We start from the raw sequence: 23,591 nt of genomic DNA, 5'->3' as shown, positions 1-23,591 counted from the left end.
CAAGAGAGGCCTGCAAGAGATCCTGTTCCCTCTACCCCAGCTGCCTCTCTAGATACACCTGCCAAGAGAGGCCTGCAAGAGATCCTGTACCCTCTACCCCAGCTGCCTCTCTAGATACACCTGCCAAGAGAGGCCTGCAAGAGATCATGTACCCTCTACCCCAGCTGCCTCTCTAGATACACCTGCCAAGAGAGGCCTGCAAGAGATCATGTACCCTCTACCTCAGCTGCCTTTCCAGACTTACTTGCGCCAGTATCTCCAGCACCTTCTGAAGCTTCTTCCTTCCACTAAGCCTGTTCTTTCTTTTTTTTTTTTTTTTTGTACAAAGCTAATATCAATTCACTCTGTCTGTCTGTCTGTTTTGTACAATATTTGTACACGTTATTTCTCCCATACCCAATCTCGGATCAAGTTGAAATTTTGAACAATTATTTTTGTACTTGACAAAATTATAATCAATTTTTAAAAATTAATTAATTAGTTAACTAATTATTGTTAATTAATTAATTTGTTTGATATTGAATAAAGATAAAGAAAAGAAATTGTACTTGGCAGTTGAATAAGACCACTTAAACTTTGTGTAGATAATTAGATCGTCGCTTAAAAGTTTGAAACGAACAATAGGTAGCCATGAGACCTTTTTCATAAGCACTTCACTGGCACAGTGGTTGAGGAGACTTAGCCATCGAGTTCGAATTCAAGTCGTTCAACTTTTGTTTAATAAGATACTTTTAAAAAGCGATCACGGTAGACTTCAGAAAGATACACTCTTCTTCCCCCCCCCCCCTTTTTTTTTAAATTCCCGACTAGTCCAGACAAACGATCAAGGCATATTGAGAAAGTTAAAATGAGATTGGGCTAAACAAAATAATGGGTAAAACTAGTTATAATCGCACAGATTTATTATTGTTAATCTAGATCTATTACAAATTTAATTACATTACTGATCCAAACTAATTGATACAATTACACTTAATATAAGCTTTATTTTTTTGAAGTATTTTTTATTTACTTATTATGTTTTGTTTTTTTTCTTCCTTGATGTGTTTATCTGCTAATTACCCATGGTACTGTGCTAGGATAGTGTGCTTCCTTGATGTGTTTATCTGCTCATTACCCATGGTACTGTGCTAGGATAGGGTACGTGATAACGTACAGTAGGTTCCAACCTATACACCGATGATTGGTTGACGACGCGACGTAGGAACTGGTCAACATCGTAACCCGAGGACCCACTGCCTGTCTTTCATGAACACATTGCTGGGCTTTAGATAAAAGGATTCTAGGATCATGCCTCAGGGTACCTTACCTTTCAATATCTTGCTGATCTCCTCCAAAGGAAAACTATGCAAGACTTTTGGCAATGTTTGGTTGCAGGTGTTGTCGGTAGGATTTAAGCCTGAGCATCCCGAGGAAGTGGACATTGGACATCAGAGTACCCCTCTCCTACGTGATTTGTATTACTAGGCTGACAAGCCGAGACCAATCTGTGACGTGGCAACGAGCTATTGGCCGAAACTGTCCACAGGTTGTGACGTTGCGGGTCAGTGTCGATGCCTTTAAAAACGAATGGTCTTGGACGAGCACCATTAGTCCGAAGTTTCGGATTTAAAGACAAGCATCCTGTCCAGCAGGATTTACAAGCCAAAAGAGAGGGTTGTGTGTTCGACGTCAGAGGCTGATACATAGAATATCATTTAGGAGGATTAACGCTTAACACTGTTGAATGCCTTTGAGACATCGCGCTGGATAGGCTATTAGTGCATCAGTTATTGATGTACCCTTAGCAAAGTTCTAAGTGAAACTTAAGTTTTAACTCTGTAAAAAAAGTAATCAAATGGGGCCGGATTTCACCTTAAAAAGGACTGGATATGAGCCGCAGACAGTTATCTTGATCAAGGTTGTACATCACTACGAATTTTGGCGTTCATGAAATGTTTCGTAAACAGGAACGACATGACCCAGAAGAGTTTGAATTTAATGGGAAGTAATCCAGCAATAAATTATGGTTACCTTTCGAGAAATAGTTGTCTTCCTTTGATAAAATTGGCCTCTCTCTGAACTAAACATTAAAAAACAAAACATTTCCTGTATTTTTATGCGACATTGGAAAAGAGTCAAAGGACGCCTCGGAAAGTTTAACCTGGCTGCCTAGTGGTGTGAATTGCGCTACCATTCCCCCGTCGTTCTTCGGGAGGTTTGGACTAGGAAGTGTGTAACTTTTGTAACTCTGAAGAAACATCCGAAACATGCAGAAAAAAAAAAAAAAAACAAGTTTTTGGGTGCATTGTATTTGCATTGTAGTTATTTTATATTTTAGTATTAGTAAGGTTAAAAACTACATCACTACCTAATTTTAGGAAATTTAATGATTAATTTAAGAGGCGTCTTTCATCTTGAAAGTAGAACCTTTCTCAGAATGGTCAAAATTCTCTCAAGTGCTTACCATCGTTAAGTTGACGACCTTTGTGTGACAAAAACTAAAAAGTTCGCGGCAAGGTTTCTTACTTAACAAAAAGATTATCTTAGCTTCTCCCACTCCTTTATACTTAAACATTGACATGGGCTCTTCTTACTACGGGAAGACAAATACGTTGCAGACGCCAGAGAACGAATGCATGAAGCTAAGAACGAAGGAAAACGCTTGGAGGAACTCACGGCGCTTTCCCAGACTTGCTGGATGTAGAGGGAACCCGATGTCTCTCTGGTACTTTCTGCACAAAGACCTTTTTCGGTTATACAAAACAATAATTCATACGGATGGAGAAACAGTAGTTCAAAAGCCGCGTTATGGACTAGTCATGTCTTAGTTGAAGTACCGATATAAAATGCTTTATGACCTAGTTGACCTAACGATATAAAGCACTTTATGACCTAGTTCAGGATTCGATCTATCTACACTATCCATACACAAGGTGTATACACGAGGTTAGGGCGCACAGACTATTGTCAATGGAGCTAAGCAAAGAATAAAAAATAACTCCCTCTAATGCATGCCATGTACCTTAAATTCTAAACGAAGAATTCGCCGTCTTATTGTATTCTTTGGAGGAAACATATCATGCTGAGATGTAGCGACGTACTTGGATGTAGAGATTACTGCAATGTTACTATGCCCCAAAAACATTGCCCCGAATTATTTGTATGCAGCTGTAGAAGTCTAACTGTTTAAACACAGACCTCTGTACCAACACAGGCTAACGCAAAGACCATTGTTAACTCAAGCGGGACAACAATATTGCTGACATGTCCTGATTTGATTAAACTGAAATCAGACCAAAGTACGGTGTTGCATTGTTTTGAATAGCAAACTACAGAAATGATCACCCAGTGTGGGAGGATAGCGATCAAAAGTCAAGGCAAAAAAGATTCGAATAAGTGTTGTCAGCATATCCGTTTTTCTTCACTCTGCCTCTTTTTTTTTATATACCGTACTAGACAGATATTGCCCGCGGGTCTTAACTCGCGTATTGCTGATGTAGTCACCGGTATTGTTGCATTGTTTTGAATAGCAAACTACAGAAATGATCACCCAGTGTGGGAGGATAGCGATCAAAAGTCAAGGCAAAAAAGATTCGAATAAGTGTTGTCAGCATATCCGTTTTTCTTCACTCTGCCTCTTTTTTTTTATATACCGTACTAGACAGATATTGCCCGCGGGTCTTAACTCGCGTATTGCTGATGTAGTCACTGGTATTGTGCATTAGAAACATTTAAAGAAAATAATAATGTTATAAGTAAAGCGAATGCATGAATTAATGAATAAAAAAATATTATGAATGGAGCTAAAAATAGATAATTGACCTGAATTCAATTTTTTATGAAAATATTGGCGAACGAATGTAGATCTATGTAAAAATGCTTTAGAAAAACAAATTTGAATGTTAATTTAATTAAAATATGAAATGAATGGACTATAATTAATATATTTATGTGTTTAATTATAAAAACTATCTTTGCGAAGAGAAATTGTATCATCTTAGAGTGGATTTAGTTTTAGACCTAGGAATAGAGAGATGTGTAACATTTCGCGTAATGTCTAAAGAAAGAATGTTCGTCAGGAATTCTAAATTTGCAGATATAAAGAACGAATTTATGTAAAAATGCTTTTGAAACACAAATTTGAAGGTTAATTTTATTAAATAATACATCGACATCTACCCATAATTTGAAAGTTGTTTCCCTTATTCGATATCAAACAAAATAAGTAATTACCAATAATGAATTGCCTAATTGAGAATTTTTGTTAATTGATTCATGTGTTGTTAATTAAAATAAATAATTGTTTAAGGTATCAGCTTGATCCGAGAATGCATGAGAAAGAAATAGTTTATCAGTTATATGAGGGGACTAAACCCAACAAACTTAGCCCTATCTATGAATAGTACTAAAGCATTAGTTTCCCTTGTTGTTATTAAACAAAATAATGAATTGTCAGTAATTAATTGTCTCATTTGTTACTTTTTTTCATTGACTCATTTCTTGTCTATGTCAATGAATAATTGCACAAAGTTTCAGCTTTTTAAAGAATGGGTGTGGGCGACATAACGTGTTCCCACTTGTTACCAGACAGAGTAAGTTTCAATAAGCTTTGTAACTAGCAACCACTACGTCGTAAAATAAAGTATCTTTAGTTACAATACGCATACAAAATATAATCTTCCCATTCCCTTAAAACAGGGGTTCTCAACCTGTGGGTCGCGACCCCCTTGGGGTCGATTTACCATTTGCCAGGGGTCGCCTAAGACCGTCGAAAATATGGATTAGTATTGTCTACTCTTCAATTGCTGTATGTGTGTCTTTGTGTGTGTGTGTGGGGGGGGGAGGTGGTCGCGGCAGAGTGGGGGATTGTAAAAAGGGGTCGCCGAGTTTAAAAGGTTGAGAACCGCTGCCTTAAAATATTGCAGAAAGTGCTTATAAATGTGTGCGTTTTGTGTGTGTGTGTGTGTGTGTAGTAAGTATATAGAAGGGGACCATTTTTTTATTTAAAAAATACTTAATAGTTTTATAATGTATAAATATATTTTATATTTCAAGTTAAACAAACTTTATGTTGGCCTAATGGCCTAATTATATTTAAAAAAAACAACAACAGCACAATCTGTATCAATCTATTTATACTCTACTAAAATCTAGTTAGTCGATCTCTAAGTTGGCAACAATTCCTTCACATGAACAAGACCAATGACTATCCTAGAATGGTTTTTCCAACCGTCCTTGTATTCTTTGGACTCGTTCTAAAATACTCCAAAGCAATATCTGCCGTGGTCGTACACTAGGGATCGAGGGCGGATCCGACACGTTTTTAAGGCTACATACACATTAAACAAAAAAAAAAGAATATCAATTCTTAGACCTAAATAGTTTAGGATTATTTGAGATTTTCAGATAAACTAAATAATCTTAACGACGCATAATTAAACCTCAGACTTGCAAACTAAATAAAAAAAACAATTAACTATGTTATTCAGTGCACTAAGGAACATTCGAAATACGTAACACATTTAGCAACATTTTTTTTTTGCCGATTTGTTTTTCAATACGTTTAAAGTAATATAGTAAATGCTTTCTTTACACTGAAGTTGTTGCTTTTAATTTTATTTGTGTTCTACACACGGAATAAGAGGTTTAGAGAGAATGTAATTCTGTCGTCTGCTAGAGGAAGCGAACAAAACTTATAGACGTTTTAAAGAAATACACAACTAGTCAACACTTCCATTATTTTGTACACCGGTTACACCAAATAAAGCTAGCTATTTATACTTTTCCCCCCATGTAGGAACATCGTTAATTGGAGACTTCCATGATAAACTAAACTGGGTCAAGGACTCTAAAAATTGTGCTTTAAAGTTGGCAACTAAATTTAAGTTACCAAACGAAGAGTTTTCAGTAATGCTAAAACAATGCTCAAATATATGCCATTACATCTAATAAAAAAATATCGATACTTCCGATATTTTGTATACCGGATACAAGTCTGGAGGCGCGCTGCTGAGCGGTAAAGCGCTTGGCTTCCCCACTGTGGTCACGGTTTCGAATCCTGATGAAGACTGGGATTTTTAATTTCGGTATTATGTCCACCTAGCTCTAATGGGTAACTGGCATTAGTTGGGGAAATAGTAAAGGCGGTTGGTCTTTGTGCTGTCCGCATGACACCCTCGAGCTGTGGGCCACAGAAACAGATGACCTTTACATCCATAGATCGTAAGGTCTGAAAGGGGAACTTTACTTTACTTCACCTAAATTTAAAGATTTAAAGGCATATCATTGAAATGATTCAATTAAAAAAAAAATAAAAAACATGTAGTCAGCCGAAGTGAATCTATAACTGAGTTGTTTATTAAATTTAAAGCTGCTTTAAGTTTATTGAAAGATTATCTTAGCTTTGTTTATATAATATTTTTAAAACATGCACAATTATTATTATTTTTTTGTTTGTTCATCAAATGAAAATTGGCCTATACAAACTGAATGTATACTTGATTAAATCATTTCTAAACCAAGATTTAAAAGGCGGATCTTGTTAATCAATAGAATTAATTAATCAAGGTAAACACAATTTTAAAAAAGCTTCTATGTCCAGGTCTAAACATCCAAAAGACTCAGTCAGAGAACTACCAAACTATGACCTAATACTTCTTATTCTGTATTGTTTTTTTCTCTACATATATCATTTCGAATATTGATGGTTGAGTAAGTTCAATATTATGATGTGCATTTCATTTGTTGATTTATTTTCTTCTTTATTGTCATTGTAAATGTCCGTAGCGAGAACAGCCTACACCAAAGGCATTGCGTCGTTTGCCTGAACGTCACTGTGCCTTCGAATTATTGACGTCATCAGTTTGCGCCTACATATATATATATTTTTTGGGTTGATGTGTTAGGTACGAAGAGGTACTTGACGGTAGCGATCACTAGCAGTAGTTTGTTATCTAAACTCCTGATAGAGTATGGACGATAAGATAAAGATTTATCTTAAAAAAAAAGTAAGGTCAAATACGATAGTCTACATTTCGAATCCTGTTCTGTGTTGCACGCCTTTGAAAGAATAAACAGAGTAGATGTCTGGTCGTGTGGTATGCACTTTGGACTATCATTACGATGGCCCTGAGTTTGAACACCCGTCAGCTGCCTTCCAGCCGGATGTTTCAGACTAGAAAGTGTAGGGTGGTCGCTAGATAAAAACAAAAATGGTCAAACAGCTATTTATTTATTTGTTTGTAAAGGCGTGTCTTATATTACACTCTCAGATAGTCGTGGTCGTTCACTTCAGAGCAGCGTCTTGACCTAGAACTCCAAGCTCGTGGAGCGTTTTGAAGGATAATTTGTAAGATATCGTTCCAAGCTCTTTCCAAGCTTGTATTCAAATCATCAATAGAGTTTCTGTCACATCGACAATTGTGAAGCTTTGTTAATACCAAACCCCAAACGCAGTGCTCCATGACATTTCAATGTCTGGACTTGAAGAACTTGTTATTCACGATCTCAGTCTGACCCTCACATTTCTCGCTTGTCTTGAGACCGTAGGAGTCATTCCTGTCACGAATGTCCGAAAATTTTAAAAACATAAACAAAATCGTCAAATCAAATGATGAATCTTATCTTATAGATTGCAGACGTTACTTCAAAAAAAGAAGATAATTTCGTCATACGCATTTCGTGTGTCAATCTAGTCATGCATGTCAACAAAAAGAAAAGTAAAGTTCCCCTTTTCGACCGTGCGGTCTATGGGGCTATGTAAACATCATCTGTTTCTGTGGCCCAGGGTTAACGAGGGTGTCGTGTGGCCAACACAACCACCAACCGCCTGTACTTTTCCCCCCACTAATGTCAGGTACCCATTAGAGCTGGGTAGGCTAGGAGGCTCCCAAAGATCCCGAAATTAAAAATCTCAGTCTTCACCATGATTCGAACCCGGGACCCCCGAATGATAAGACAATGACTTTTCATACATAGGGGAAAAAAAGGGGGGGGGGAGTTCAGAGAAAATAGTTTTGGACGTTAAAGACTAAGATTTTAAGTTTCTATGTCACATCGTGACAATTAAGGTCATGTCATGCCCTTTGTCCTTCAAGGACCGCCTCCTCATTCAAGAAGTACAGTAGGAATGTTAAACATTCTACACAATTCTACTCAAGTGTTAACCTAAGCTCATATAGTTTGCTTCATGTTGATCAAGGAAGCTTGCGAGGGGTCAAGGTTCACACTGAGACACGACACCGTTATAATAGAGTGCTTCTCAAACTTTTACTGCCCCCCTCCCCCCCCCCCCCCCCCAAAAAAAAAAAAGAAAAGAAAAAGTTTACCCCTCAATCAGCTAGAAGTTTTTGCTCCTATCCTTTTGCATTTCGAGCCTCAGAAATGAGTTCTTCTGACGTCCACAGCACATTGGTTCTATGACAATGGATAGTTCAACTGAGAAGAGGGTGTCCCTTTCTTCCCTAGTGCTATTAGAGCATGGAATGGGTTGCCTGAGCTAGCCAAGAAAACCAGTGACTTGGCAGAATTTAAGTCATTGGTTAATATGCATGACTAAATGCATGACGCGTAGGACGTAATCATCTTCTTTTTTGAAGTAACGTCTGTATTATTTAAGATAAGATAAGATTGGTTTGAAAATTCATAGTCCAAACAAATTCAACCGTTAAGGCGAAAGAAAGACGGACAGAATCGTTTTGGCAGACACTCAATGAAATGTCTTCTTCAAAATAGTTGTTTTTTTACGTCAATCTTGTTTCAGACCCCTGTCTTGAAGACAGTAAATAATGAGGAAAATCATGTCTCATAGTTCATATTATAGTTGTTGTTTTTTTTAAGTTGGTAATAATCTGCCCTTTTTTTTACTTGATTAATGATTTATTGACTTATATCAACAATGTTAATACATGAGTTTTGCCCCTTGAAAATTACCGCATCGTCAGTGCTAACCTCTCCCAGAGCTAAAGAAACGCTGCCATATAGCCTTGGGGGAAAATCTATATCGATACCAAACTTATCGATCTTTATTTCGAGTTTGCCGGTATCGATATGGTCACGTGACAGTGTCGGACAATGTAGTATCTATATGTGGATATGTGCAGCCAACTCCTATCCGCAGGTACGCACTCACACACGCTAACATGCTCGATTAAGCACACACAATAGCACATTATGTAACTCGCTAAAAAGAATCGAATCTCTATTGATTTATAGTTCTTTAGTCGTATTAAATGTTATTTCTTCAGTGAATAGCAGTGTTAAGTGTACTACCTTGGTTGGCTGTAGAATAAGGACTTGGCACAGGGAAGGGAAATGGAGCAATGAAAAGGTTCCCGTTCTTAGCGATAGCGTCAAGAAATGTCTTCCAGACATAGATGTAAGGTGTGTACCTACCGACGGGTTTAATTGCTGACTTTGATAACAAAAGACTTGGGGTCACGTGTTTCATGATCAGTTTTCAGACATTCTTCAATCCTCACTTTTGTTTGACACGGACATAAGAAAGTCTTAATTTTCTGTTTCACAAATATCTCAATTCTCTTTCATAAATACCTTATTGCTCTTTTTCCAAAAGACCTCAATTCTCTATTGACTTGAATGATGGATCTACACTCTAAAGGCTCTGTTTAACTCTCTTTTGTTTGACTTTGTTCTAAATGTTTTGTTTCAAAAATAGCTCTAGCTTCTCCGTTTAACACGAATCTCAATCCTCTGTTTCCTTCAACTATCCCCTAGTCTGTTGGACCGTTGGGTCACCACACATGATCTGTTAACCATCTTTTTCCATTCCTCTCTGTCTTTTGCCTTGGATAGAAACTCAATGACTGACCCGTCCATGCTTTTATGTTTTATTTCCATCGCTCTCTCTGTCTGCCTCTTCTTTCCAGGCGCTGTACACCAAAGGAAGGTATTTGCTCTGTCTGCCACTTCTTTCCAGGTACTGTTCACCAAAGGAAGGTATTTGCTCTGTCTGCCTCTTCTTTCCAGGCGCTGTACACCAAAGGAAGGTATTTGCTCTGTCTGCCTCTTCTTTCCAGGCGCTGTACACCAAAGGAAGGTATTTGCTCTGTCTGCCTCTTCTTTCCAGGCGCTGTTCACTAAAGGAAGGTATTTGCTCTGTCTGCCTCTTCTTTCCAGGCGCTGTTCACTAAAGGAAGGTATTTGCTCTGTCTGCCTCTTCTTTCCAGGCGCTGTTCACTAAAAGAAGGTATTTGCTCTGTCTGCCTCTTCTTTCCAGGCACTGTACACCAAAGGAAGGTATTTGCTCTGTCTGCCTCTTCTTTCCAGGCGCTGTACACCAAAGGAAGGTATTTGCTCTGTCTGCCTCTTCTTTCCAGGCGCTGTTCACTAAAGGAAGGTATTTGCTCTGTCTGCCTCTTCTTTCCAGGCGCTGTTCACCAAAGGAAGGTATTTGCTCCGTCTGTCTCTTCTTTCCAGGCACTGTTCACTAAAGGAAGGTATTTGCTCTGTCTGCCTGTTCTTTCCAGGCACTGTTCACCAAAGGAAGGTATTTGCTCCGTCTGCCTCTTCTTTCCAGGCACTGTTCACTAAAGGAAGGTATTTGCTCTGTCTGCCTCTTCTTTCCAGGCACTGTTCACTAAAGGAAGGTATTTGCTCTGTCTGCCTCTTCTTTCCAGGCACTGTTCACTAAAGGAAGGTATTTGCTCTGTCTGCCTGTTCTTTACAGGCGCTGTTCACCAAAGGAAGGTATTTGCGAGCCCAGAGAACCTTATGATATGGCCAGGGTCGCCCTTATGGCCGATTGCTCCCAATAGGGCCCCGCGCCTGGCTTGGCCCCGTAATTTACACTTATTATACATCAGTCATGGCTCTGGTCAAAGGCTTTTAAAGATGTAGGTCTTAAAATGTTAAAATATTTAGTGAATCATACGATTAACATAACTGTAACCCCCCTGATGCCTATTGCATTTTTCCCTTCCTATGCACGTTGTTTAATTAATGATGTAATGATCTAATTAAAAGTAGTAGTTGTTATTGTAAACCAATTAGAAGAAGGCCCTCGCTAGAATCCATCAAATTTTCAAGGCCAGTCCTGTATATGGCCATAGAGTTTTAGCTTGCGCTTTATGACAGTGGTTGGCAGACAGTCGTGGGGTCCAATGGCTGTACTAATCCCATTTGTTATCTCCTCGTTTGTGATGCGGTCTTTGTAAGTGATAACTTTGTGACTAATAACTTAATGTTCTGTCTAAACATAAATCATTCTAGCCTCTGTTTAACGTGGAGCTCAATACTCTTGTTTTAAGAAAGACCACTACCCTTTCTTTAGCGTCAATATTTTAAGAGTTAGGCGAATTAAAATTTAGTCTTATTAATTTGCACGATTTGGTTAACACATGGATACTCGCAGGATGCAATAATCATTTTTGTTAAAGGAATGTCTTTAACTTATAAGATAAGATATAATAAATTTTAGGAAATGTTAAAAAAAACAAAAACAATAAAGACTTTAAAAGCTATTTTTATAATTTTTGTGAACAGATATATAATGCCATTCCTCTACAAGTGTTAATATCTGAACAACTTGACTTTAACAATTTAGAAATACAACACAAGAGACATTTATCTACGATCATACATAAAAACAGCTTTATATATGGATAAACAAATCAAAAGTATATTTAATAAAAAAAAAGGTAAGATTTTTAGAAAAACGTTTCAACTGTCCATATTATGCGCCAACAATGTCAATAAATCACATCTCAGATATAAAAACAAAACACTGCAAGCATTCGCAAGCTAGGTAACACTTATTTGTGCACTGATTCATAATATAATTTATAAAAGTGATAAATCTTTCATTTATATTGAAAAATTGTTCAACGCTGCCTTTTCAACAGATTAATGAATGATGAATACTCTTTCTTCAGTATGTGTACGTAATTGTAACCAAATGTGTTTAGTATGAGATCTATAGACTATATCGAGATAAATACACCAGTAGGCCTATTTATTTTCAGTAATTAGGACTAACAGCTACAAAAACATTCAAACAAGCTTCCATAAACAAAGAAGACAATAATGTTACGAATTAACATCGTTTTGAGCATTAATATTGTTGCGGGTAACTTTTAAACACTGCAGAATGAAAGGGAAGGTAACTGCAAATTAAATACAGCAGTTGTCTACCTTTATACATTTTTAACAAAATCAGATCTGTGGTTCAACTACGTGACACTACCACGAGGACAGCCTGGTGGTCTACAGAAAATAGTACTTATAGGGAAGAAAAAAATGATATCAGCATGATATCACGTCAAAATCCTTGATGTATATATTTAATTGTTGAAGTATACGCCTAAACAACAGCACAGCAGTCTGTCGGGAAACTGCCACATGTCTGTTGGGCTATGGGTCATCTCTTTAGACAAGTTGTGCAAGTCTCATTTGTTGGTATTTGGGTGGGGTTATCACTAACTCCATTTTATTAGGGTGTTTAAAAAAAAAAAGATTAGTTGGTTGAACCTTTGAGATAATCACGTGACTTTGACTTGTACATAACAGACCTGAACTAAAAGAACCTCAGTACAGAGAAACCACTCTATAGAGATAGTTGCATCTGTATTAATAAAGTATTACCCTGATGTGATAAATATTAAAACTAACTTTTTTTGTTTGTTTCTCAAAGGTAGAGAGTGACACTTGTAGTTGACACCTCACATACCTATCCACATTGACTAGTAGTTTGAATAGCCCTAAATATTTTCTTTAGTTTGAAATATTTGCTTGCTCAAATACTTCACTTAAGAAATCTGGCAACACACCCACACCCAGTTCAGTGTAAAAAGAAAACTGGGTCTAAGAATTCTGCCAGGTTGCTTTTCTTTTTAGAGTAGGAAAAAAAACCCATCTATATGGATTTAAGTTCTAGTTTGGCATTGTTGTTAAATGCACATGTGCTATGATTGTATGAGATATAAGTCAACACTATTTACACTATCGATATAAAATCTATTAAGACAAACGAGATGTGTGGATCACATCTCATGAGAATTAAAGGTTTGGGTGAAAACAATCCGATTTATCATTCAGCTATAACAGTTTCAAGTAACAATGAAAATAATTCTTTAAACATTTCCTTCTGTGCTCAGTATGAGCCAAGAACAATTTGCAATGAACCATTTGTTATGACCAGTTTGTTTTGACCAAGTATCCAAAACACCAGAGTGCTCTGAACAGGTCAAGCCAAAGAAAAGTCACATGATTCAGCTGCATGGGCATTCATTTAGTATGGCTTTAAAAGAGTTTTTTTTTAACAGCATGGCACATTGTATATAAGTTGTATATAAGCTGTGTTTAACAATTTAAACATTATTATGTCATGGCTTAATGTCAAACCAAAACTACATTTAGCTGATAGAAGTTTCCAATATAATGTCAACAAATCAATTTAACTTTGTCCCTCTTAGTTTTCTTTTCATTCTTATCCATGGCACTATTTCAACTCAATGTTTATACAGTTTCATTGGTTATGTTTGGATTGTAACTAAACTAAATAGTTAAAAGCAAAAACTAGTCAGTGAAACAAATAAAACAAAACACTTTTTAAAAATAAGCAATATTCAAGATAAAAGAAAAGTCTTCCGCGTAGAATGAACTTGATTTCTACCACAATATATTCGACTCTATTTTAAGACAATAACAGAATTTTCCAGCTTTTTTCTTCTTCACGTGTGCTAAATTTGATACCAGCAATTAACCAATGAGATTGATTTAATTTAAAAGCTTTTCGCTTAGTAAACTCTCAGTTGTTTTGCTTTCTTATCAGAATGACAAACCAAGGGCCTGGATGTCAAGGTGAGCCTTTCCTCCGGATGACTAACTAGTCTGCTGTCAAGAGCTGCTGTCGTCTGCTGGGAAAAAGTCTTCCTCGGGGTATAGTTCTATGCCGTCAAAAACGTCGGAGGATGTAGAATCTGTGTGGGCCCGGGAATGAGCATAGTTAGAAGAGCACATCATGGTTGCACTGTTCGATGATTCGCTGAGGTAGCTCATGTTGTCGGCGGAGCAAGACTCGTAAAAGGACCCTGTGTGTGAGCTGGAGCACGAGTCAGATCTGCTGTCATACTGCTGGACGTCTCCTTGACCCTCCTCCACCACCTCCTCGTAAAACACATCAATCGGTCCGTTCTGCTCAACTACCATGCTACCTTCAAAGCCGATTTGCGCGGGGTCAATGACAATGCCGTCGAAGATATTGTTCTCTTGTTTGACCCGAGAGTTCTCTCCCGCAAAGGTAACGTAGGAAGATTCAAGGTCGTGGTGGAGTGAAGGTTGAGGCCCGACTCTATTGGTGCTTTGAGCTGGCGTGGTGTATAAAACCGTAGACATGGCAGTATTGGTGCTTTGAGCTGGCGTGGTGTATAAAACCGTAGACACGGCAGTATTGATGCCGACATTTAACAAAGCTGAAGTGTTGCATACAAGAAGGTGATTACGCAACATTTGCTGTAGCTCGTCTCTTTCGTGTTTGAGTTTCTGCAGATCCGACACGAGAGTCTTAGACGATGTTTCTAGACGTTTAATCTTCTGCAATGAGAAAACGTTGAAAATAAATATATTCGGTTAAGATTTAGAGTTTCAGTGAGAAGTAGGCGATAATTTTCTTCTTTTTTGAAGTAACGTCTGTATTATATAAGATATGATAAGATTTGAAGTTGGTTAGACATGTATTATCAAAGTATTGTATTGTAAATGATGGTACTATTTCCAATAATATTTATCTACATGCGCTATTCGTTCCAATGGAGATCTAGATCGAAATGGAAAGAGGGGAAGAGAAATAAAAAAAATTAAACATTGGGACAAAAAAAAAATGGGGTGAGACCTCGTTGAGTCGTAAGAAGACTATAATTCATCCTAGGAAATAGCTATGGTCGGAAAGTTGCCCCCCCCCCCCCGCCCAGCTGTAGATACAGTGAAACGGTAACTTAAACGGTACAGGTTGGAACCAAGAGCGTCACAACTTCTGCCATGGTGAAACTCTATGTGTTGCAAGCTTCCATTCCACATTTTGACTCATAAATTCGGTGCCTGGTGGTGAAATTAAACGAGCCCGACCCATGTTTCAGAAAAGAATCTTCCGACCAGGAAGGAATTTATTATACTTCCTATGTCCGAACTCCGAAACAGTACTTTGAATACAGGTTGTTATTTTCGGTACGGGCAGCCAAAGTCGACCACATAGCTACTATAGACGAGATACACGAGATACACGAGATACACGAGATACACGTACTCTAGCACCTGAAAGAGCGGACAACGTAAAAGATTGGACCGGCCTCTCTCTTGATATCCTGCTAAGAACAGCTGCTGACCGGGAAAAGTGGAGGGATTTGGTGACGTGAACTGTCACAGCACTCCTACGACGAAGTCAAGGGACAGATGATATGATGCTGAAAATCCTTGATTAATACAGCTATTCACATTGGTTTCTTTGTTAACATTAGGTTAGCTTTGATACGATAAGGCTTATCCTAGCGTAACTTTACAACTGGGCGTAGACGTTAGAAACACGGAGGTAAACGTTTTTTGTATTTCCCATTGGCTGTTTACCTGGTTCAGGTGTGCTAGTGATGGTAAGAAACGTCGTTGGTAGGTACAGTCACTGTCCCTGTTTACCCCAACAATTCAGTTAGTAACTAGTCAACACAGACAGTTTGACATGGTCAGGCAAGTAAACGTCTCGCTTCAGTAAACTCTTCAATCGGATACCAAAATTGACACGACGCACACGATCGATCTTACTGATTTACAGGCTCCACCTGCAACACACCCTCAAGCCACGGATACGCACCGCGATGCACCAATTAAAGTTTATTTTTTAATTAGCACTTTAAAACAAATATAGTAGAAAGAGTTTGATATTTTAAAAATTATGCTATTAGACTTCTATTCATTCAAGGCCTACCTATATTACTACAAGTATCTCTAAGGGGAGATAATAAAACTGTAGAACTATGTAATTATAAAAAACAAGGGATCACCTCACGGTAACCTGCAGAGTAATGTTCCCCTAGAAAATGTGTCCACGGATCTGCATACCACAGCTGTTCAATGATCCGACACATTGGGGTCATACTGACATAAACTTCAAGGCCATTTCTTTGACTACCATTGTACTGCGCCTGTAATATATCTCTAGACCAGTGGGACAGTTTTTCCATCCTTGAGGGAGGGGGAAAAATAAATAATACAGTTTACTTGGTGTTTTAACTTGCACTGATTGCAGCCCTTTCGACCAAAAGTAAAGAACCCCTTTCAGACTTTGCTATCTAAAGGGCAGATGATGTAAATGTCAATGGTTAACGGCCATTACAATGACAAACCGCCTTTACTTTCCCCAATTAATGTTGTTGCAGTCCAAAATCCCAGTCTTCACAGATATTCGAACCCGCGACCCCTCGGTTCAAAAGCCAAGCACATTTACCACTCAGCCACCGCTTACAATTCTAGAATGTTCATCGATTACTGGTTAGCCTTAAAACAAAACAAAAGCCTGGTAGTGAGTTGAGTGAAAAGCTTACGTGCTAGATGTGCGCTTCTGTTTGGATCGGGTTCTCCTTGCAAGTGTTTGGGAGATCGCTCAAAGATTTACCGTCGCTATTAGGGACATAATATTTGAACGAGTTCCTCCTGAAGAATAACTGAACTTAACCCCCCCCCCCCTCCCCCGCAAAAAAAACAAACCGAATAGCTTTATTTCTTTAATAATGACCCAGATTGTCGCATGACCTCACCCCCTTTCCTCACACACACACACGAAAGAACTAGATCTAGACTAGGTCTATATGATATTCTTTGCAATCTTTGGTCTATATTGGGTATAGACTACGTGAAATGAAGCAAGTATATTTAGTTTTGGATTACATTTTAAAATTTGATATATGTGTACTCTTGCGAGTGTCTTAAGTTTTAAAAGTGTTTATGACGTATTTATTTCTTAAGCATGCTGCAAACGTGTAGGCCTAGAGTTAGGTTTAAAAAAAGGTTCGGTGTTTAACACTATACACTTAATTCACTTGCAGGCTTTTTTAAAAGTGATCCAGAGACAATCAGTAATCGATGAAGATTATATAATTGAATGTGGTGGCTCTTGGCTTTCAAACCTAGGGGTCGCGGGTTCATAACTTTGTGAAGACTGGGATTTTGACCTGCGAGTTTTAGGACACCCCCGAGTCCACCCAACATTAATGGTTACCTGACAATTAGTTGCGAAAAATAAAGGCGGTCTGTCAATGTGCTGGCTGTTAACTGGTCTGAAAGATGTACTTTACTTTTTGTGAAGATAGCCAGTGTTAAATTAGAATTTTCTATTGTGTCATGAGTAATGATGTCCTGTGTGTTAAGATGTGTTGTGTAGAAATGTTTAGAGGTGTGCCTTGTTCACAGTAGTGCACGTGAAGGCTTGTGTTGTGTTGACAACAATCAGTGTTACTAGATATCAGATAAGTTAGACAACAACACATAAAAAGTAAAGGCTTTGCTTTATCATTATCTAGATCTCGCAGTACAGAGTTACACTTAGCTGGTTTTACCTTTTGTGAATCACTCGAAATTTATCTTTTAAGACTTACATCGATAGATCTAGGCTACTTCAAGATTGTAACACAGACACACTCACACAACACACATTGTTCAACAGGTGACTTACTTTGGTCAGATATTTTAACACAGACACACTCACACAACACACAATGTTCAACAGGTGACTTACTTTGGTCAGATAGTCTGACGTGTCCTTCTGTTTCTGTCGGAACCTCTGGGCAGCCTCTCTGTTCTGCTGTCTTCTCTTTACTGCTCTCTTTCTCTCATCCTCGGTCATCTGTGTCAGACATACACGTTAGTATCATTGGTATTATTATTATTATTATTATAAAGTAAATAAACTAATATTCATTTTCTGGCACTGTCAGGGTCGAGCTTCGTTAGAGAGAAACAAAGTAATTGTCTCTTTAATAGGAATTTTATTATTATTATTAATGAACTAATTAATTAATAAAATATTTATTATTATTATTATTTTGCTACTATTTATTAGTGTTCAATTCAATGACAATCCTTTAAGCTTACTTCGGGTGACAGCGGATGGAACCTATTATACATTTAAATTCATACGTGTCGAAAAATTTAGATACCAGGAAACTGAAGAGTAAATGTGCATATATCTCTTGATTGCCGAGTCAGAACTCCCCTGGTTGAAACACTGAATAGACATTTTACTCAGGGATTAGAGCTAACAGATTGAGGTGCCAGAAAACAAAGTAACCAGGACAGACTCAAAGGGAGAGGCAGACAGAGAAAGCGATGGGAAGACATCAAAGAATGAACAGGCCTGTCATTGAAATTCTAGTCAAAAGACAAAGGAATGGAGAAAGACGGTCAGCAGATTTTATGTGGTGTCCCAACGGTCCACCAAAACAAGGGATAGGGGAATGTGAAAGACACCTGATTCTCCAAAGAAAGCTTTACATTTCTGCTTTCTGTATTCAGTAGTAGGCCTACATCATTTTCAGAGGCCGGCGTGTACAGCCCTAAAGATGTCACAACCTCATCAAAGTTAGGAAACAATGTATTTGACGAGATAGATCCATCTGCAGAGGTTAGCTCGCGTGGTAAGCAGGTGAGATTCGGAGAATACATAGAAACTATTGGGACATTTTTTTAAAAAATAGATGAAGCTTTTTAAAGTAATTTACGTCATCAATAATAGTTCGTCCTGTGAGCAAGATCCGTTATTGTAAGAAATTAGGTCGGTTTCTTGGAAGTCAGAAAATTTATCTAACCAACCCCTCATCTTTAACCCCCCCCCCCCCCCCAATTTCGTTCTCGTGTGACCAACCCAGACGACAAGGTGAAAAACATGACATTCCTAAACTTTGCTTTCAATGTGAACATCCTCTTAAGTAAAATGAACTAGATCTAGGTTTTACAATACACAAATAGTGCTTATCCAAAACTCAAATTCCAGATATTAATCTACAGATGCTTTTTTTTTTCTAGCACACAAAATGTTAAGAAAATTATCCGAAATGTCTGTTTTTAACCAAATTGAATTCCAGCTGGTTTACGTCACTTGATCTTCCCAGTGGCTTATAGTGTAACTATTCACTTTCAAAGTAGCTTCTTTCTTCAACAATAAAGACCTACTTAAATGTAAGGGCCTACTCATTTTAGGATCTATAATTTTAGCGTGGACTTCAAAAGGAAATGGCCATCTTCATTTTGAAGATTCAGTCAATTTAGGGTTCTGGTGAAGTTCTGACTTTTTAGTAAGCCAAAATTTATTCCCAGAAAAACACAAAATAGTACATTTAGAATTACATATGCTAGGACAAATTAGTGCAAGTGCATTACAAAGCATAAAGGGTTGCATGAATCAGCCAGGAAAAACAATGATTAGCACAGTTTAAAGCCTCTAGCATGCACGGCTAGATTAGCACACGGGTACGCATAGGTCGACTAGTTGACTTTTTTTTTTGGTTATTGTTCGTGAAGGAACGTCTGTTATTTATAAGATAAGAAGATAAGATATTAAATAATAGGCCAGACGTGTGCTCAAAATTGACTATCGTGAAAAAGGACGAAAAAAATATGGAAATATATTTGTAGCATTTAAACATATTTGAGGTGGGTCTATAACGCTCATTTTCATTAAGTGAAAAACTCAAAGGGGGCAGAAGTTCATAAAACTGTCTTTTAGATAATATGGTACAGGATTCTAGATTTTACATATACACTTACATCTTTCTTCTTTGGTGGGCTTTTAAATTCTACCTGCAGTTCACCTTTTCCCTCTGCTAATCTCCTACTTTGGATAATACACCTGAGCTCCTCTTTGATTAGCGGTGTAAGTGTCCCACTCTGAAACGCCTTGAACGTGGCGTTAATTATTTTCTCGTCGTGTTCGTCAAAGTCCATCAAAATAGCCTCCGCGGCGCCCTCTCCACCTTCGTTTGCCAAGGGCGCTTCCTCTTGATGTGGCTGTTCTCGCATTGTGGTTTGATGTGGGGAGGTCGCCGTGTTGTTGACGGGGCTGATATCGGATACGCCGCTGAGGGCTACTGTTGTAGAACCAAAATGAAGAGGGTGGCACAACAAGCGATCGGAGATGACCTCGCTGGACTTGACCTGCACTTCGTCTCGTGGTTTGTACTCGGGTAGCTCGAGGTTAACCGCGGAGAAGTCGAGACCCCCTCCCAGCTGCCAGTGCACGGGGCTTCCCCCGTCGTTGTCCCCAGCGTGGCTGTAATCGAGCTGTGAGCGATCCAGCACGCACAGTGGCTGATCGGTGAAGGTATCGGCCTGATCCGCAGGTGGAATGTAGGCGTCGATTATGACCTGCTGGCTATAGTCGATTGCTTTGGTTCCCAGCTGAGCGGAAAGATGTGGCTGAAGTAAGTTATTTATCATGGCAACCATGCAAATCTAGTCCACCTGAATTGGAACAAACAAAATATTTACAAATTAGGTCAATATGGCCTACAACGTAAAGCGATACCACATTAAAAGGATTAAAAATACCTTTTAATATTAATATGTATGCCTATATTTCATCGATTCCAAGAAAGATATATTTAAAATGGTATCGATTCTATGAGAATTGTATTAAGAAGCTTACACACACACACCTATCGCAACGACCTTGACCTTAATATTATTTTTTAAAAATCATTTGCAAATTTGATGTCAAACACCAATAACAAAAAGCGGAGGGAATGCTCCGAATGCACTGACTATTCCAGTTTTAGGGACACACAATATTAATAATAATAATAATAATATCCACCAACTCAGCTGACTACTTTGACCGTGATACGAAACTTATAAGATATGACTTTTTCATAAATGTAAACATTATTGGCCTTGAATTTAGAAAAAGAAAGAAGGGGGGGGGGGCAATGTCAGATGCCGGAATAAGGCAATACTCAGGTTTCATTTTGGACTGATAGGGGCGCACTTGTGAAAGTGGTTTAGAAGTAGCCACTAAACATTTCGCCCAAATCACCGTCTCCGCTAAATGTAGATCCAGTGAACGCTTCACTGGTTTGGTGCAATCCTTTAATCAGTTTTAAAATACTAGATGACAAACTCTTGGAACATGTGATCACTTGTTGTTCTCCTTCTCCTAATGGTTTGAAACACGAGCCACGAATTGACACTTCTCTTATCTATTGATTGAGCAAACAAGAGAAATGGCTGGTTTCAGTTAAAATGTTTAATCAGCAAACTTAACAATTGTGAACACAAAAACTAGAAATAAATCAACTGTAAACTTTCGTGGAGCAACGAGGGTCAGGGCAAATGAGGCGACGGGGGAGGGGTGAGCTGAAGTGTTTCAACATTAACATAGGTCCTACCGTCAAAGTTTTAATACTCTACATCAGTGCTTCCCAGACTGTTTCCTGAACGGAACACTTCGCACATTGTGAGTAGATCTATTTGGTTCATTTTGTTTAAAGAGAGGTCAATTCACGGGTGGCTTAATAATTAATTAGTTCAGTTTTTTTGTGGAACACTAGGGTTCCGCGGCACACAGTTTGGGAAACACTGCCTCTATGCCTAGACATGTACATCACTTTAACAACCCCCCAACATCTCTTAATGTAATATTATATATCACCTAAACTTTCCTAAAGACTAAACATCGTCAAGTTGAGAGACTATAAAAACCAGGCTCGATACACTAAGCCCTAAAAAAATCTTTATAATTTCTAGACACTTAGATCACGTGGCTAGTGCTAAGACTTAGCGCGCGCTTTGTTTTAGGAATGCTTCTTTCTACACAACACTTCAAGTTTTTCTCTGTGTTTACCTAGTTGTATCCTGAATAAGAACCGGGATTAGATCTTTAACGTAACCTGAACCTATTAAAACAAAGTATGTTCTGGGTGACTGACTGACATGTAGATATTTAGGCTACTTTAATTCTCTATGATAATTTTACGTAGAACTAAATCTAGTGATCTAGATTCTATATTCTTTATGGATCATTATAAATTAAAACTTAAAGTTAGAACTTAGAAGACGTTAGAGACTTGTTACGTTGACAAAACGATTTAATAAGCATTAATTAAAAATAGTTTACTGCAACATAATGTAAAGAGTCATAATTATATTAAATCTAATAGGCTTAAATTGTAAAATAGACTATATTTAATAAAAAAAATTAAAAAGTGTTTTATAATGTATAAAGTAAAATTACCTTAGACAAAAAAATATTCTTTTTAACAGTATCACTAAGTATTAATTTGAACTCAGTATAGAGGCACTATATCCAGGCCTGTTAGCTGAGTTCCCAGCAAGCACTCGGTGTGAACAGAACGTAACCAGACGTTGGACTGACGTCCCATGTAGCCTTGTTTACCTTACGTTTGGAAATGATTGCATAGTCTTGTGACACCATCCATTTTATAGCTTGGGGAATACCACTCTATTTTTAGACGGGTTAACCTGGCCAATCAGAAAAAATAATAAAAATATCTGCAGTCGGTACCGCCAGTCGCGTGCGTCGCTGGTTCAGCGAAGCAACATTGAGAAGGTATAAATAGATTGAGAGATTTGTATAGTTGTGTAGCGCCTATGTGATGCAGACGGTTCACGGTTAGTTGATTCCATGTTCGGTAGACTTATACTTTATTTTGAAAGATAAATAAATGGCTTAGGATTTCAGAAGTTATTATTGTGAACATTATTGTACTTCATGAGAACTTATGTTGGTTTTTAGAACTCTCTCTCTCTCATCTGACATTTCTTCTCACCCCTCTCCCAGGAAAAACAAATGAATGAAAAGTTCGTAAGAAAAATTCAATGACGACTAAAAAAAAAAAGATACACATCGACACGCACACAGACACTCACAAAAAGAGACAGGGACGTACATAGAGACACGCAGACACAAACACAGGGGATTGACACACACTCATACAGAGACACTAGTAGAGACACAGAGTGACGTCATCCGTGCGCGTGCAAATAATAGATGAACTGAAGCACAGCACATCCTCATTTTTTAAAACACATTTAGATGTAACCTCTGCATACACACACACTATAGATCTATACACTAAGTACAAGTTTGTCATTTGTCCCATACTATAACTTCACCTCCCCCCCCCCCCCATCTTTGAACACAAAAAAAATACATAAAAAACCAATGCAGCGAGAAGTCCACTGAATGAAAACTGGACTCTGATATTTTCTTTCATCGAAATATAAATCCTAAGGAAATCATTTCAGAAATAAAATTGAATACATTTTAATTTTCCATTTTTTTGTTTTCGCTTCTACAGTGCAATATTCCCCCTTCTAGAATGATCTCCACGACAACAGTAACATTCAAGGCCTACCAGGTTCAAAACATGACGTGTTATACATCCACACAGACAAACTATGATCCATGAGACTAGCAATAGTTTGCAACGGTTACGTCAGTTTAGTCCCAAGCAGACGGGTGGTTTCCTCTCCTTTCCCCAGAGACATGTTATTCTGTTATTTCTCCGCGAAGTAAAACAGGTAGCTCGTGGCAACAGTAAACATCATCGCAGACGTGACCTTCGGTTAACGTCTGCTGGTTGCTTGTGGTTTAC

General features: G+C 38.0%; 1 protein-coding gene across 1 annotated transcript; it reads right to left on the bottom strand.

Annotated features, from left to right (window-relative positions):
- Nucleotides 1–11,448: 11,448 nt before the first annotated feature.
- On the bottom strand, nucleotides 11,449–22,401 carry LOC106078242 (uncharacterized). The gene is made up of 4 exons (XM_013239067.2): nucleotides 22,208–22,401; nucleotides 19,747–20,439; nucleotides 17,720–17,827; nucleotides 11,449–14,532 (listed from the first exon to the last, which is right to left on the bottom strand). The coding sequence occupies exons 2-4, from the start codon at nucleotides 20,422–20,424 to the stop codon at nucleotides 13,837–13,839; spliced, it is 1,482 nt and encodes a 493-aa protein (XP_013094521.2). The 5' UTR covers nucleotides 20,425–20,439; nucleotides 22,208–22,401; the 3' UTR covers nucleotides 11,449–13,836.
- Between the last annotated feature and the right edge of the window lie 1,190 nt (nucleotides 22,402–23,591).

The sequence above is a fragment of the Biomphalaria glabrata genome, chromosome 3 (genome assembly GCF_947242115.1).
Source record: "Biomphalaria glabrata chromosome 3, xgBioGlab47.1, whole genome shotgun sequence".
NCBI classification, from domain to species: Eukaryota; Metazoa; Mollusca; class Gastropoda; family Planorbidae; genus Biomphalaria; species Biomphalaria glabrata.
Note: the sequence above shows the minus strand (reverse complement) of the source record. Positions and strands in the feature narration are given on the sequence as shown.

Excerpts from the sequence above, each read along its gene's own strand:
- LOC106078242 (XM_013239067.2), bottom strand. The coding sequence starts at position 20,424 with ATGGTTGCCATGATAAATAACTTACTTCAGCCACATCTTTCCGCTCAG. Across the intron at positions 17,828-19,746 it reads GCCCACCAAAGAAGAAAGAT|ATGACCGAGGATGAGAGAAA; the intron begins GTAAGTGTATAT and ends TGTCTGACACAG. Across the intron at positions 14,533-17,719 it reads CGTCAGACTATCTGACCAAA|AAGATTAAACGTCTAGAAAC; the intron begins GTAAGTCACCTG and ends TTCTCATTGCAG.